The sequence below is a fragment of the Triturus cristatus genome, chromosome 11, assembly GCF_964204655.1.
Source record: "Triturus cristatus chromosome 11, aTriCri1.1, whole genome shotgun sequence".
NCBI lineage: Eukaryota > Metazoa > Chordata > Amphibia > Caudata > Salamandridae > Triturus > Triturus cristatus.
This window is the reverse complement of record NC_140594.1, coordinates 853146573-853162965: the sequence shown is the minus strand read 5'-3', so window position 1 is coordinate 853162965 and position 16393 is coordinate 853146573. Positions and strand designations below refer to the sequence as shown.

Here is a 16393-nt window from a genome sequence, read left to right as displayed (position 1 = left end):
CCAGGGCCACTTTGCAGGGGCCCACAACGGACTAGGGGCCCTGTTTAAGGCCCCAATATCCATTTTCGACAGCCTTTACATGGCTGTGTTCCACCATGAGCAGGCTGTCGGAAAGTGATATCTAAATCCTGACAGTGGTGCCTGGCTGGGCTCTGCTGCCATTCAGGGCCGCGACTCTGACTGACACTCCATTGGGATCCGAGATCGAGGTGGCGGTCTGGACTCCACCGCTGTGCTCTGACCACAAGCATTGAAATGCTTCAGTCGGACTGAAGGGCTGTCGAACCGCCACAGACAGCCTATTGGTGGTGGTCCGACCACCATCATAATGAGGCCCATAGTGTCAATACCTATGAATGTGTATTTTGTCTTTGCTCACTGATTTTGCTCCAATACTTGTTACTGGGGTACCCCCTGGTAGACGAACTCTGAATTCACTGATATTGTAATGCTTTTTTGTTTTAATAATAAACCTTTTATTACTTTAATTGGCATGTGCACAGATGTTCTTTGACAATTTCAAAGTATCCAAGATATTCCTAACATGGAAATCTCGCCCCCACAACTGGAGTAGGATTTGTAAATGCCTGATATTACACCAGCATGATGTAATATCATGTGTTAAAAAATGTGTTTACTGAAATATAAATGTAAAACTTTAGTATGCAATAATCTTTATACAGGACTGAAATACATGTGCCCATTTACATAATTGCACCAATGCACATTAAAATTAACTTAATTCTTTATTATCATTAGCACAAAATGAAGATATTTTATTAGAAAGGGAGAGAATAGAAATTGCATCATGTGCATTACTTCCAGAACAGGTAAATACAATACAATAATGCATACATTTTAAACACAGGCAAAGTGTACAAGAATTTAGGGACAGTTAAAAGCTCTCTGGCTTGCGCCAGTTGCTTCTAAGATGACAGCGGGGGCTTAAGCATTGAATAATAAGCGTATTCAGTGCTCGTGTTCTGAGACTTCATACCCCAGTGTATCACCAATAGGGTAGTGAGCAAAGAAGGTTCTGGCCATGTCATCAATTCTATGGTAGGCTCCCAGGCTGCGGAAATGTTCAATATAATTCCAGAAATCGTTGGTCGAATATGACCAGTAGGGTCTGGCTGGTGGATCTGCGAAGGGGTCTGAAAGAGCAAAAGCAGATTAACATTAATTGTGGAGTCTGAAAGAACAATAGTATGTCAACAGATCAGCTGTGTTTTCAACTAGCTGTATACAGATGCAGAAGACATAACAGAACATCTAAAGGCACATTCTTTTCAACCTCACATAGAAACGTGCACATTTAGCTATTAATGAATGCACGTAATCAAAGGTCTTATCAAACATTGTGCAACGCAGAACTATTATGACCTTTAACCCCATGTCTGCCGTCGGTGCCTGAAATTGAACAGATTAATGCATACTTTGAAATGTCCATGGTGTGTGGCAAAGCAAGGCTATTTTGTATGGTACACCGTCTATGCTGTTGATTTAAACTCAGGGGCACATTTATAAAAAAATCACGCAGCACAGCACAGGAGGGGTCCTTGTAGTCACACATTCGTCAAAGGTCCTGCCCCGCTGGAACCTACTTGTCCTCGGGCTCCCCGGCTTGTACTTGCTCGAGGACAAGTAGGTTCCAGCGGGGCAGGACCTTTGACGAATGTGTGACTACAAGGCCTCCCTCCTGCGCTCCCTTGGGAATCATTAGCCCTGAGTTTTGCAGTAATTCCTCATCCAGAACAGTGGCAAGTATTAGGCTTGTTCCATTTTTTAACAAATTGAATGTGCACTAGACTAACAGTATATATGCACTTACGTCTCTGGGGGAAGTAACCTCATTACGTCCCACCCTGAAGAAAGCTCAGGACTTATTTAGGCCAGATAGGAAGGGCTGAAACATGTTGGTGCTGAATTTAGGGTCATAGGACATCCTAACACCCGTTTGTATATATTTTAACCTTCCCTCCCACTCCACTATTAAAGAATTCTTTAGGAGTGGAGGAGGAATTTTATCTTTAATGGTACGACCCATATACAATATCTTTAAGTGCTCCCTGGAATATGGTTGAGCCCACCCGACCTTTAGGAGTTGGGGTGAGCCCCATGATGAAGCATATCACTATTAGAGTGAGTGAGGGCTATTAAAAGAAGGGTCTCTTTTCCTTCCCACCCGTAACAACGGGTCGGCTAGACACATAATCCTCTCAAGAATTGTTTTTTTTGAGAGAATTACCATCACACACCTAGGAACCCCCACCCACCGTTAATTGTCTTTTTGTTTTCCTCCAACCTTGGAGGTTATAATAAATTAGCAGTGGAAAGGACATTTGTTTGGTTAACAGTTATTTAAGCTTCATTAAGAAATCTTTTACATTTTTGAAACTCCCATGCCTGCCAACCTGCACAGCTATTGGCCTAGCACTCATGATTGGTAGTAGTGAGAATCGTCCAAAATAAAACCTATTTTCCATATTTAAAATTAAATTCAGGCAGGGAAATAGATGATATTTTGTTTGTATTTTCTGTAAAAATCTGTAGAAATGGAAAACTGGGAGCCTTAATTATAATCAACTGTATATGTCAATAACTCAAGCAGTGCAATGTTTAATAAAAGTGATTATCATAATAATATTAATAAGGTTTTATTTTAAATAAAGTATTTAAGTCTTTCTTTCAACCCTCAAAATGCAGACATAAAATGACCACAAGAGGGACTTGCATCCAGCGAAAAAGCATAGAGATCAATCTGGGAGTGCTTTTAAAAAACACGGTGAGCTCTCTTAGATTTAAGGACCAAAGTTACATTTTTTTCTGTGACTGATGGGCTGCGGCACTCCCTGCAGCCCCTCCCAAGATTAAAAAATGCTTGCTGATTCCCCTGCCCATTCTGTGGCACCACCAGACTCAAAACAAAAAAAATGCCCTTACAGGCGACCCCATCCCCCAGGGTCTGGCATGCGAATAATACATGAGAGTTTCTTGACACTCATTTATTATTCTCCAATTCTTTTATTTTAGAATTTTGGGTGTCCCTGTGCCAACCAGGGACATCCCCATCCCGCGGGGCTGAGTAGCAAATAAAGAGGGAAATGTGGTCCCCCTCCCCTATGCACTCTTAGTCCCCGGGGACCCGGTCCGATTTTAAAAAAAGAGGAGGTGGTGCACAGAACCCCTTTCTGAGCCATTCTTTGGCCTCCGGGGAACCCATCTCCAGGGCTGATTTTTATAAAAGGAGAGGGGCGTGTGGCTCGCCTCCCCGAGTTGCTTTTAGACCCCAGGGGCTTAATTTGTTTGAAAATGGAATAGGGGGCCCCCGACATCGCCATAGCCATCCCGGACGGCTACAAGATTACCCGGAAGGACCGCATCAACCAAACCGGAGGAGGAATCGCCATCATCTACAGGAACACGATCAACATCACGACCAGCACCGAAGACACACTCTCCGCCGCCGAACACCTTCACTTCCAGATCTACACCGACCCCAAGACCACCCTTAGAGGAACGCTCATCTACAGACCCCCGGGCCCACGCACACAATTCAGCGAAACCATCGCCGACTTCATCAGCCCGCACGCCCTAGCCTCACCAGAATACATCCTCCTTGGGGACCTGAACTTCCAGCTGGAGAAAAACAGCGACAACAACACCACCACCCTGCTCGACAACCTCGCCAACCTCGGACTCAAGCAACTGGTGAACACCCCAACCCAAAGCGCTGGCCACACACTCGACCCCATCTTCTCCGCCAGCAACCACGTCTCCTTCAGCCACTACTCCGGACTACACTGGACCGACCACAGATGCATCCACTTCACCTTAAAAAAAAATACATCCCACCACCGCACGCAACAAATCCCCCGCAGATGCTGGAGCAAAATCACCACAGACCAGCTCCACTCATCGCTGAGCCAGAACCCGCCAGCCAACACCGCCGACACCAACGACGCAGCCCACAACCTCGCACAGTGGATCACCAACTGCGCCGACGACCTCGCACCACTGAAGAATCCCCCAGGCATGACCGGCAACAGGAAAACTTCATGGTTCACCGACGCCCTCAAAGAATCAAAGAAATCCTGCCGAACCCTCGGAAAACATGACAGCCTCAAGATCGCCACCCGCGAACACCACCAGCTGATCCGTACCACTAAAAGGACATCATTCAAAGAGCGACTAGACAACAACACCCACAACAGCAAGGAACTCTTCAACATCATCAAAGAGCTCTCCAACCCCAGCGCCAGCAACAACGACATCACACCATCACAAGAACTCTGCAACTCCCTCACCACGTTCTTCCACCGGAAGATCGCAGATATACACGACAGCTTCGGACCCCAGACTCCGCCTCCAGTCACCAAACCAGCAACCCCCACCACCACCCTCAGCGCCTGGACCCCCATCAGCACTGAAGACACCACCAACGTCATGAACTCCATCCACTCCGGCTCCCCCTCGGACCCATGCCCCCATCATATCTTCAACAAAGCGGACACCATCATTGCACCCCATCTCCGAAACGTCATAAACATCTCGCTAGCGTCAGCCGCCTTCCCCGAGAGCTGGAAGCACGCAGAACTCAATGCCCTTCTGAAGAAACCCACAGCGGACCCCAAAGACCTCAAGAACTTCCGCCCCATCTCTCTTCTCCCCTTCCCGGCCAAAGTCATCGTGAAGACCGTCAATAAACAGCTGACTGCTTTCCTCGAGGCAAACAACTCACTCGACCCATCCCAGTCCGGATTCCGAGCCAACCACAGCACCGAGACTGCCCTCATCGCAGCTACCAACGACATCAGGACCCTGATGGACAACGGAGAAACAACCGCCCTCATCCTCCTGGACCTCTCGGCAGCCTTCGATACCGTATGCCATCGCACCCTAATAACCCGCCTCTTCAACACTGGGATCCAAGGAAAGGCCCTGGACTGGATCACCTCGTTCCTCCCAGAGAGAACCCAGAGAGTCCGCCTCCCTCCCTTCCGCTCAGAAGCCACCAAGATCATCTGCGGCGTACCCCAAGGCTCATCGCTCAGCCCTACCCTCTTCAATATCTACATGAGCCCCCACGCCGCCATCGCACGCAAACACAACATCAACATCATCTCCTACGCCGACGACACCCAGCTGATACTCTCCCTCACCAAAGACCCGGCCACCGCCAAAACCAACCTACAGGAAGGAATGAAAGACGTTGAAGAATGGATGAAGCTGAGCCGCCTGAAGCTGAACTCAGACAAGACGGAGGTCCTCATCCTCGGACAATCCCCAGCCGCCTGGGACGACTCCTGGTGGCCCTCAGCACTGGGCTCTGCACCAACACCCTCGGACCACGCACGCAACCTGGGATTCATCCTGGACTCCTCCCTCACGATGACCAAGCAAGTCAACGCCGTCTCGTCATCATGTTTCAACACCCTGCGCATGCTCCGAAAGATCTTGCGGTGGATCCCCACCGAAACCAGAAAGACGGTCACCCAGGCCCTCGTCACCAGCCGACTGGACTACGGAAATGCCCTATACGCAGGAACCACCGCCAAACTTTAGAAACGACTACAACGCATACAGAACGCCTCCGCACAACTCATCCTCGACATCCTTCGCCACAGCCACACATCCGCCCACCTGACAAAACTGCACTGGCTCCCCGTCAACAAGAGGATCACATTCAGGCTCCTCACCCACGCACACAAAGCGCTCCACGACATAGGCCCCGAATACCTCAACAACTGCCTCTTACTCTACACTCCCACCCGCCAGCTCCGCTCCGCCAGCCTCGCCCTCGCCACTGTTCCACAGATTCGCAGAACCACCACCGGAGGAAGATCGTTTTCCTACCTGGCAGCCAAAACATGGAACTCCCTCCCCTCACACCTACGAACAACCCAGGACCATCTCACCTTCAGGAAACTCCTAAAGACCTGGCTTTTCGAGCTGCAGCAGCCCCCCCCCCCTTTCAGCGCCTTGAGACTCTCACTGGTGAGTAGCGCGCTCTTTAAATGTTTTGATTGATTGATTGATTGATTGAAAGCTCCCCTCCCTGTGCCAGTATTGGCCCCAGAGACTCTCTCCCTCAGGGCCCAATACTGTACAGTGTCCAGAAGAGTCCATCACGGTTTTCTGTCTGGGAGAGTGCAGGCATACCCTGCCAGCATTCTCCCGTTCAGGGAACTCAGCTTTGCTCCTGCCCGGCAGGTTCAATGAAAAATATGCCTCTCCCACCAGGGTGTGAGCAAAGAGACAGTCCTGTCTCCCTCCAGCACCCTGTATTGTGCTGGCTTGGGCCACGGAGGCACCAGGTGGGCACCCACTAAAGAAAAAACATGCCAGCTCGCAGTCTGAGGCAGGTAGGGAGCTGACTCAGTCCGCGAGGGCCCTGGGGTTCCCCAGTGGCCTCCAACTAAAATGAAACATGTGAGTTTCCCTGGTAGGGACCTGGACACCTATAAAAAGTACAAATAAATTAATAATAAATGAGCAGCAGGAGACGCTCATTATTCACTGTTCCTTGAAGTAGCGCCCCATAATGCCCTGTGTGGGATATTTATACTTTATTTTCAGCTTGGTGGTGTCCCTGTAAGGGGCAGGGGTACCACCAAACATTTGTTTAATGTTGTTGGGGTTAAAGGGAGTGCAGCAGTCCCCCAACAACATAAAAAAACAATATGTCTCCGGTGTCATTAAATCCGTGACCCCAGGTGAACTTACCATATTTTTCATAAAACCTCCTAGCTGGAGCTCTATGCCCTTCAGATGGAGTGCAGGCCCTCTTGTGGTTGTTTTTCTGATTGTGTTTTGTGCGATTAAAAATGCTAAAAGAAGGACTCAGAAAGATGTTGGTTTAATTTTTTGAAAAAAAACTTCTGAGTCTTTCACTAACATTTTTCAGCCCACAAAATATAATCATAAAAATTGTGTTAAAAGAATCACAGACATGTGGATCCTATTTTTTATTAAAACTATATTAAACATTTTTACAGTGATCACTGATATTAAACATGCATTGTGTGTATTACTGACATATACGTTTGTTTAAAAATATTGGTGATTTTTTAACAAAGATGATATATCTGCTTTATTAACCCCTTGATAAAGCCAATAAGCCCACTTTTTATATATTGGTGTTGTGACTCTTTGACAATGTCAGTAAGTCTGCCTGAGTGTGGCCAGGACCTGTGAGTCTGGCAGAATGCATGTGCTGCAGGGGAAGGCTCTCGTAGGAGTTGGACGCAGGGCCTGGTTGTAGGCCAAGCCCTGTGGTCTACCCCACGCTAGCACAGCCAAAGGTCATGCGCGTTGTGGGGTTGGCGTTACATATGGTAATAAAATATTGCTTTATGTAAAAAAAAATGAAATTCACTGAAAAAAAACAAAAGTTAAAGTGATGTTATAGTTAGGAACTGCACTTATATCTAAGTTAACATTAAAAAAAGCCTTAGAAATCCTCTAAATGAAAGGTTAACGTGAAGTTATAGTTAGGTGAAAATTTAGATGACAACTTAATGCTTTAAACTCCCCAAAACACCGAAGTTCACCAGTTATAGTTATCTCAAGTAATTATAACACCATAACACATATTGCCACTGGGTTTGGTATACCACTTTGCTGATGGCATGTGAAAAATAAGCCTTTCTAGAGCAAATGATGTTGGATAGCCAGAGTTATGGTGTGCATTGTGCGTGCCATACAATAACTGGGGAATTTCTGGATTTTTGGATTGGTGTTCATTGAACCATAATTAACTTTTAGCTGTGGTTTTTTCGGTGCATTACAGTTCAGCCGCACTTTCCACTGAAAAGGCATTGTTTATTTGTCGATAACATTTGGCCTTGAAGACGGACATACACAAAATTGCACAGATCACTAGCTTAATCAGGTATGGTTAATCATGCTAATATTTGTGCATATACGATCAGGGGGGAAAGGTTAGGGTGTCTGGGTCAAAAAAGAGGGATTTCCCCTTTGAGCTGCAAGGTGACATGACATTTTTCTCACACCTACTGTCCTTAATTGCTGAATAGATTTACACCAAACCTGGCACAAAAGTAGATGTTTACTCAGAATGCTTGCTTTTGTTGGTTTGCTTAAACTCTGTTTAGTCGTTTTTGAGATATTAGCATTTTAAAAAGTAGCTGAGCGGGTTGTATATCTCTGCCATTTTAACCAGAGAGTCCTTCTTGTCAATCACATTTTGAATTTTGAAGAAATGTCACTGGCTGGATGAGGGCTCTGGAATGTTTTTTCAGCCAACTTGGAAATCCAGAGGAATTGTGAACGGGCATTTAAGGTCCCAGAATTCACAGCTATTTTAAGTTTCTAATTACTTCTGACTCGAGATTTTCATGGCCCACATCAAATCTGACTTCCGAGTTCATGACTCTGGAATCACTTCTGACTGAAGCATTTCATGCTCATCACAAAAGAACCAAAGGCAAACACTTTATCAACTTCTGGCCGCAAGCAAAGACCAGTCTGAGGTCTGTGCACTGTGGGGGAAGGCTACAAATTGGGCATGGGGTGGGGGCTGGGTATGGCTGCAGGCAAGACCTTACACCCAACAACAGCACACAGGCTTTGCTTGAGGGGGTGGTGACTGATGACATGGGTTAGGGCACAGCTCCTGACCATAGGACAGATCCTTAGACCAAATCCCTACTGTCGTAAGCAGGAGTTGTCTGACAGCAGAGAGTTGAAAGGATGGCAAGCACGGCCGCACTGGGAACCCAAAGCAGCCATGGCAATGTTGACGGACCAGCTGCTTTTGTTACCAGGGGTCGATATAGCAGCACCACCGCAAACCCAGCCCCCAGTAACAACAAGCATTTGCAATGCAATAGGTCTCGCATTTATGAGATTTTGAGCTATTGGCATTGTAAATGATAATGCCTTTTATTTATGTGTTGTTTTTAAAACAGTTAAATAAAAGGCATAGTCACTTACAATGCCAATGGCTTAAACTCACGTAAATGCAAGACTTATTGCACATCTGAGCTTAGAATTGCAGCAGGAGATCACGCACTGGTGCAAATACCATTAGACACTGAACACGTGATAACCCCTGTCCGGAATCAGCACTTACACTATGAAAAACAGGCACTTCTCTGTAATCATGCGTGTGACCCAATGAGATTGCTTACTTTGCATCACCCAAAAGTCTGCATCCACCACCACTGCCCCTTTATGTTATCCACACACTCTCTAATCCATGATTAGGGAATATCACAGTAACTATGATCCTCCGATAAACACAAGAAATTTAAAAAAAGATACTTGGAGGAAAGACAGTCGTACATGGAGGGTGCCACAGCAATCGGGAGGCTTTGCTATGGAAACTGTGCTTTATCCCACCAGGGTGTCCAGCATCGCTCTAAGAGGGCAGGGTCTGTCCCAGATTTTCAGGGCAATCACTCTGCAAAAGACTCTCATTCAGAGGCTTGTGTTCAAGTGTACCGCATGTGGATACCCTAAAGTAGGCATTAACTGAGCCTTCAGAAACACCTCTGCCCTGTGCTGAAACTGACCATGAAGTGGAGACCTGGTGGAGGAAGGCTCTGCACGAGGGAGATTTTAGCCAATATAGGTGTTGCTTCAGCAGCAATATGTAAAGTGTGCAAGTAGTTTGATAGGATAGATGTTATTTATTTTGCGCTGTGGTGATGCCTGACGCGTGTTAGGGTTCTAGGATAATGAAAGTGTCAGATTTAAGGGTATGGAAGTGAACTGAGAGGATGTCGTCAATCTGGGCACATGTAAGAGACATCTTCCTAAACAGGCTGTATCTCACGCAACAGCGTTTAATCCTCATCAGCTACCAGGACGGGTGAGTGGCATAGTTCACGATCTAAAGGGGACCAGGTGAAGTGTGATTAGGCCACCCAGATTCCAGCGTAAACCCAAAACTACGAGTCCCAGAATGCAAATGGTTGGGGGCTCCTGGCCTTTGAGTTGGGATAACTTGAAATGTATGGCCAGGAGAGAATGGAAGTGAGCATGGAGGGCAGCCGGCAGGTGCTGATGCAAAGGCCTGGGATAGGCATATGGAGAGAGGCATAGGTGCCGAGGTTTCAGATTGCTTGTGTGAGATTTTCATAATTTTAGTGTGATTATGAGTGACATTCAAAGACTATGAGTGACTACCTACCTAAAGGATCGCGACAGTTATGCTCTATATTAATTGCAACTGAGTCCACTGGACAATCGAGTACTCGTTACCGGATATTAATATCCGCGCGCCTGTCACCTTAATGCATTCTTCCCATTCAGAGCTTTGTACCACTACCATCTTACGCCATGCATATTCCCTTAGTGATCATTTATCAGCAATAGCTGACACATTTATCTTCATTATAGTGCAACAAAGGGCAACATACATTGCATTAATCGTGTGGTTTGAAAGTAGGCTTCTAGTTTATATATTCATGTTTTCATTTGAATAGATGGTGATTAGAAGACAGCATAATAGCTTAAGGGCCTGATTATGACTATGGCCGACCGATGAATTACGAGTTTGGGCTGTCGGACGGCCATGGGACCACTGCTACCACCCGGGATCAGAGATCCCTGGCGGTCTTGCAGCAGTCTGAGGCCCGCAATATGCTTGTGGTGCCGCTGCGGCACCACCAAGCATATTACATCTTTCCTCACCGCCACAGTTTTCATGGTTTTGAGCCCGCCATGAAAACTGTGGCAGTGAGGAAACTAAGAGGGCCATACAGGGCCTCCTGGTGCCTGAGGCCCATGGGGATACATGCAGGGGGGCACATGGTCCCTCTCAATCAGTAACCCAATTTTTCACACTTATGCTTCCAGCCAATGACTGGTCATGTTTGTGTTGTAATCTGGTGGCTCTCAACTTACTGTGCCTCCCAAGTCGCTATTTTCAGGCCTACTTCTATGGGAATGAATAGGGGAATTTTCTCTCTGTCTTTCTTGTCATATGTGACTGCTTACAATGCTTCAATCAAATGCAATGTATTAATTGGCCCACGAGGGGGAGCCACACTTTCCTGGCTTGTCATTGGCTGGGTTGTAGCATGAAACATTTAGAAGGTACTACTGTAAAAACAGAAATAAGGAGAAGAACCATTGTATGAAACACACCATACACTTTTGGATCCGTTCAACTGCCTTCATGATCGCTAGGAAATAGATGGAGAGAGGCGGAAACAAGGTAACAGAAACGTTTATTGGGCTTCAAAGTTGGGCGCATTCACGTGATTTGGGAAAACATGAGTGGGTTCCTGCCTGCAGCGGCTGCTTCTTTGCAATGGCGTAGGAGCGTCACCCCACTGGCTCAGAGCCAGCAGCCGAAAAATAAAACAATATTTATAATCGTTTTATTTTTTAGCTGCTGGCTGAGCCAGTGTGTAGGAAGGGAAGGGGCCGGGCAGTGGGAGGGAGGAGGTGTGCATGTATGTTTGGCCGGCCGTCTTAGGCTGGCCAAACAGACATACGCAGTTAGGTTTCTCCAAACCAGCTGTATCGCACAGCCAGTTTGGAGAAATAGCACAGACTACCTGTGCCTGAGCGGGCATTAAACTAGCCCGCTCAGTCCAATCCCTGTGCTTCTCTCCCTCCAGCGCTCCGCGCCAACACCCCCTTCACCCGACCCGCCACATTTTAGGTCGAGCATTCGAGACCTCTCGTATATACTTTAGTATATACTTATATGTGTATGTACTTTGCGGGCTGTGGAGATCAGCCCTAAGACTGGCCTGCTTCCACATAAGGACTTTGTTTTCTGTTTAACTGCCTTTATTTAACTGTCTTAATAGAAAGCCACCAGTAGAGGTCAGTAAAGTACTAGAATTGCTTTCTGCTGAGGGACTTTTATTTTTGAAATTTTTCTGGCAACTGCCTCTATTTAACTTTCTTGATAGAAAACGACCTGCAGAGGTCAGTAAAATACCAGAATCACTTTAGCATTCTCTAGATTCCAGTCCATAGAAATTGTCTTCCATGAGCAGCCAAAGACAATAATATTTTTTTCAAATCTTGTATTTTCAGTGATATGACCACCGAAGGCCATGATTTTATATTAAAAACAGAGCATTGGACTATGCCATTTCTCGCTGAAATGCAAAAATTCTCTCCATGTGTTCCCATACCTGGCGTGTCACACAGTTTGGTGCTTACTTTCACTCCATGTTAAAGAACAGTAGATGTTTCAGCATCCAGGCTAATGTGCTGCATAGCTAAATACATATAAGGTCCCAAAGGTGAGACCGATTGCATTGCAAATGCTTGTTGTTTATGTAGGCCGTCGCTGCCTGCCTGTGGAGCTTATTTCCATCCAGCAGCATCAGGTAGCAAGCATGGCTCTCTTCGGAGAGGTGTGAGGGCAGACAGATCAATTAAACGAGCGGCCACTTCAGAGAAACACATGTAAAGGCGGGTGTCAAGCTCCAGTCCTGGAAGGCCTTACTCGGCCTTCAATCTTTCAGTGTTCACATAATGAACACCATTGAAAGAGTTTAAATCAGTATTTGCTTACACAGCTCCGAAAGATAACTTGGTAATTGTCATAGAATTGTAGTGACTAGTGAGGAGCAGTTGCTTCTCAAGCTGTTTCCATTATATATGCTCCAAGAGAGGTGAGAGAAATGTTCACTTCCCCATAGATAAATAGACTGACAGACTAGCAGACCAATCAAATTAACTTTGAGAGAACTGAATAAAAATCACACAATTATCCAAAAGTGACCTTGAACCACAGAAGCAAGGAAAGTGTTCAGTGTATTTGCTGAGTAGGGAGTGTGAATGACCTGACTGTATAGACCTGCATTTTTTATATTATTATATTTTGTATATTGAGCATGAAGATCTCTTGTGTACATAATTGTGAGGAGACAGAGTGACCATTGTTGTGGGAGCCGTAGTAAAGTGATTGATCTGGCCGGTGAATGAGGGGTGCTGTGGGGGGGTGGTCGAGCAGTGCTATTCAATGACACTGTGGGAGGCGGAGGGGTGCAATGCACAGGGGAGGGCAGCAGTATGCTGCTGTGAAGGGGTAAATGAGTTCTGTCATAGCGTGGAACAGTGGTGCTAAGCTTAGATTGTGAGTGGGTAAGAATTAGGGGGCATATCATCGAGGGCCTTATCGCCGCTTTTTTGGCTTTAAAAGCCAGAAAAGCGGAGATAATGTTTTTGCCCTATTAACAAGACGGTGCTAACCAGGCAGGCAACTAGAGCCAAATTTCGGGGGGGGCTGAAAAAGATTTCGGGGGGGGCTAAGTCTTCCAGCCATAGGCAGAATGGCTGTAAGAAGGGGTGAAGACACAACAAAAGCCTCATTAACGAGTAAATGGTATTTTAAAGACCTGTGAAGTACTCTGGTGCGGCTGCAATTAGACGGACGCCAGCCCGCGAGGCTGTCTCGGCCGGGCTGTCACACACGACGGGGGGGGCTGAAGCCCGCTGAGCCCAATGGGTGTTGCGCGCCTGGTGCTAACATGCATAATCGCATGTTAGCACCCTTTTTCCCTACGCATCCCTTTGCATCTCTAATGAGATGCAAAGTGGGCGTTCCTTCCCAAAATAACTGGAGAAATGTCGCTAACCGACATTTCTCCATTTATCAATGGGCACGCTAACAAGCATAGCGATAAGAAAAGTAGCGCTAACCGCGGTTATCGCTGCTTTCCTTACGCCTGCTTTTAGTTTGACTTAGCCATGATATCCAATGGAAGGTGGATATCATGGTTAAGTATGCCCTGCCCTATCAACAACGTAGCGCCAAACGTTGTGCGATTATCGCTTGAATCCCAGCGATAATCGCACATTTGGCAGCTAACTCTGTTATTTTTATCGCTCTGGAGATAAGCGACGCTGATAGCACGCTATCTCCGCGATAAAAACAAGCGATAGCCGGCGATAATTATCGTAGCGCTAAGTGCGCTTAGCGATAGTTAACGCCGATTGTTGATGATATGCCCCTCGGTGCGGAGAGAATATGTGGCTGAAAATAACGCTTGCAGATTGGACCCTACTCCTAAATCTGACTATTTTGAGGATTCCTCCCCAGATTGGGTGAATCTGCTCCTTTTTACCACCTGCTCTAAAAGGAGAGAGGGCGGGGAACTGGAGGGAGGGGGAGAGCTTCAAGGAGGGGCCATGAGCTGGCTGCAGGGAGAAATGTCTTAATGCTGAAATGAGAGTGGTAGTGCAATAGTGTGCGGCCACTGTGCACCACTGCAGATGAAAGTGCAGTGCTTTGGTGGAAGTGTCATGCTGGGGTGGTAGTGCAGTGCTGGGGGGGGAGTAGTGTGTTGTTGTGGTATGACAGCGCAGTGATGGAGATGATATTGGGGCAGCATAATTTTAGCTCCTCCCTAACACATCACAGAAGTGTGCTATTTACATGCACTCAGTACCATATATATATTGTGCGCCTTCATCCTATTTTTTTTAATAACCTTTATTTTTTAATTTTATCATAAACAGTACAGCAGTGTTGAGTGACAAAGCAGACCCACCAGTGAGCGCTAATGGTAGAGGGAAACATAACAAACACCCAACAGATCCCACATTATTTTTTCCGAGTCTCCAGATTCTCTGTCTTCTGAGTTGAATTAAATTATATCTCAGGCTACCCCTGTTATGGGATCTCCCCTCCGACTGATTCTTCCCCATCACTTTCCCCATTTTCAACATCGTTACTGTCCGAAGGGGTAATAATAGACTCCAGTTTGAGGAAGCCATCACACAGGTCCTTCCAAACACCAAGGGGCATATTATCAAGCACGGCGTTAAAATTATCGCTGCTTTAGCAGCAGAAAACTGTCGCCAAAGCGGCGATAATGGGCTTGATAATATGCCCTGGAGAATTCCAATAGAATCCCATGTTGACACCAGAACATGGGCTTCTATTGGAATTCTCAAGGGCATATTATCAAGCCCATTATCGCCGCTTTAGCTGCAGTTTTCTGTCGCTAAAGCGGCGATAATTTTAACGCCGTTTCTTGATTCTATGCCCCCAAGATCGCCTGGCAAGCCTCATGTGAGATTCTTCTGCTATGGACCATTCCAGCACATCACTATGCCAGCGAGTAAAATCAGGCACCCTATGACCCATCCAGGTTATAGCAATATGATGCCTGGCCAGTACTAGCGCCAAGTGCAGAAACGTATCTGTCATCTTCCTCTGCCTTGGATGTTTCACATTACCCAGGAGAGAGCACTATGGCGCATCTGCAAGAGGGATATGACCAGTTCACTGTATCTCTGCTACTACCTGGGTCCAGTAACTTTGCAGCTCTCTGCATTGCCAGGTAAAGTGCATGAAGTCTGTCCACCATTACGGCACCTGGGGCAAGTATCGCATACAATGCAGATATTCGGTGCAGGCGTGTGACCTTAGTCCCGTTAGGTCAGTCCAATGCAGAAAGTTATAATGTACCAGTTTAAAGCGAGCATTGCATGAAACCGCATGAGTGAGGTCATTAACTCGCACCCGGTCCCCCCTCAGTAAGTGGAGTGGCCAAGTCTACGTCCCAGGCTATACGAGACCGTGGGGGAGGACCTACCGCATCAGAGCGCATGGCTTTATACAATAGCGAGATCAAGTGGTGGCCCGCACCACATGTGTGCCTTAGTCCTATTAATGTAGGATGGAGCATTAAACATACTGCTGGGGTGTATTTAACGTAGAAAATAGTTATTCAAGTGTGTGTTCTAGTATCTTAATTAAATTATCACAAATTGTAGTTCTTGTTCACATTTACCCATGTGCATTTCGAGTTATACTGCTTTTATTGAAATTTCATTTCATATACTCATAGATTCATATATGAATGTTGCATTTATTGTTTAATCGTAGGTGCATACGTGTACAGTCATGTATTTACCGTGTATACTGACTATTTTATTAACTTAACTTAACGAAAGGCCTTAAGGAGGTCGGGCCTGATTTAGATCTCGGTGGACGGGTTACTGCATCACAACGGTGACGGATATACTGTCCACCAAAATATAAATCCCATTATGTTCTACGGGATTTATATTTCGGCAGATGGGATATCCGTCACCGTTGTGACAGAGTAACCTGTCCGCCCTTGGTCTTCAATACTTAACCTTCAACAAGAAAGTTTGGCTTGTGTTGCAATGTTTTTCCTTTTTCACGTGTGTTCACATGATCTCATAGTCAGTGAAAGGCATATTGTGTATTAGAGATAGTAAGGTACGGGAGGAGAATATTTGGCAAGGATACGAGGAGCTAACAAACTAAAAAATACTTCTGAGTTTGCGGTCCCCGGGAGGCTCCTCCCTGGTTAATGGGAATAATTTTGAGGTTCCAGATGTCCTAAATGGGAAGAACCCTAACCCATTGAGTCAAAGAGACTTGTTTTCAAAGAGGGGGATAGAGCATTCTGAATTT

At 46.2% G+C, this 16393-nt stretch overlaps 1 protein-coding gene across 1 annotated transcript in view; it reads right to left on the bottom strand.

Moving 5' to 3' along the window:
- Positions 1–727: 727 nt before the first annotated feature.
- The window catches only part of OTOS (otospiralin), a 28591-nt gene continuing 12925 nt past the window's right edge, over positions 728–16393 (bottom strand). The window contains exon 4 of the mRNA XM_085633397.1: positions 728–1154. Within this exon, the coding sequence (XP_085489523.1) occupies positions 970–1154 (185 nt within the window). The 3' untranslated portion in view covers positions 728–969. The remainder of the gene's footprint in view (positions 1155–16393) is intronic.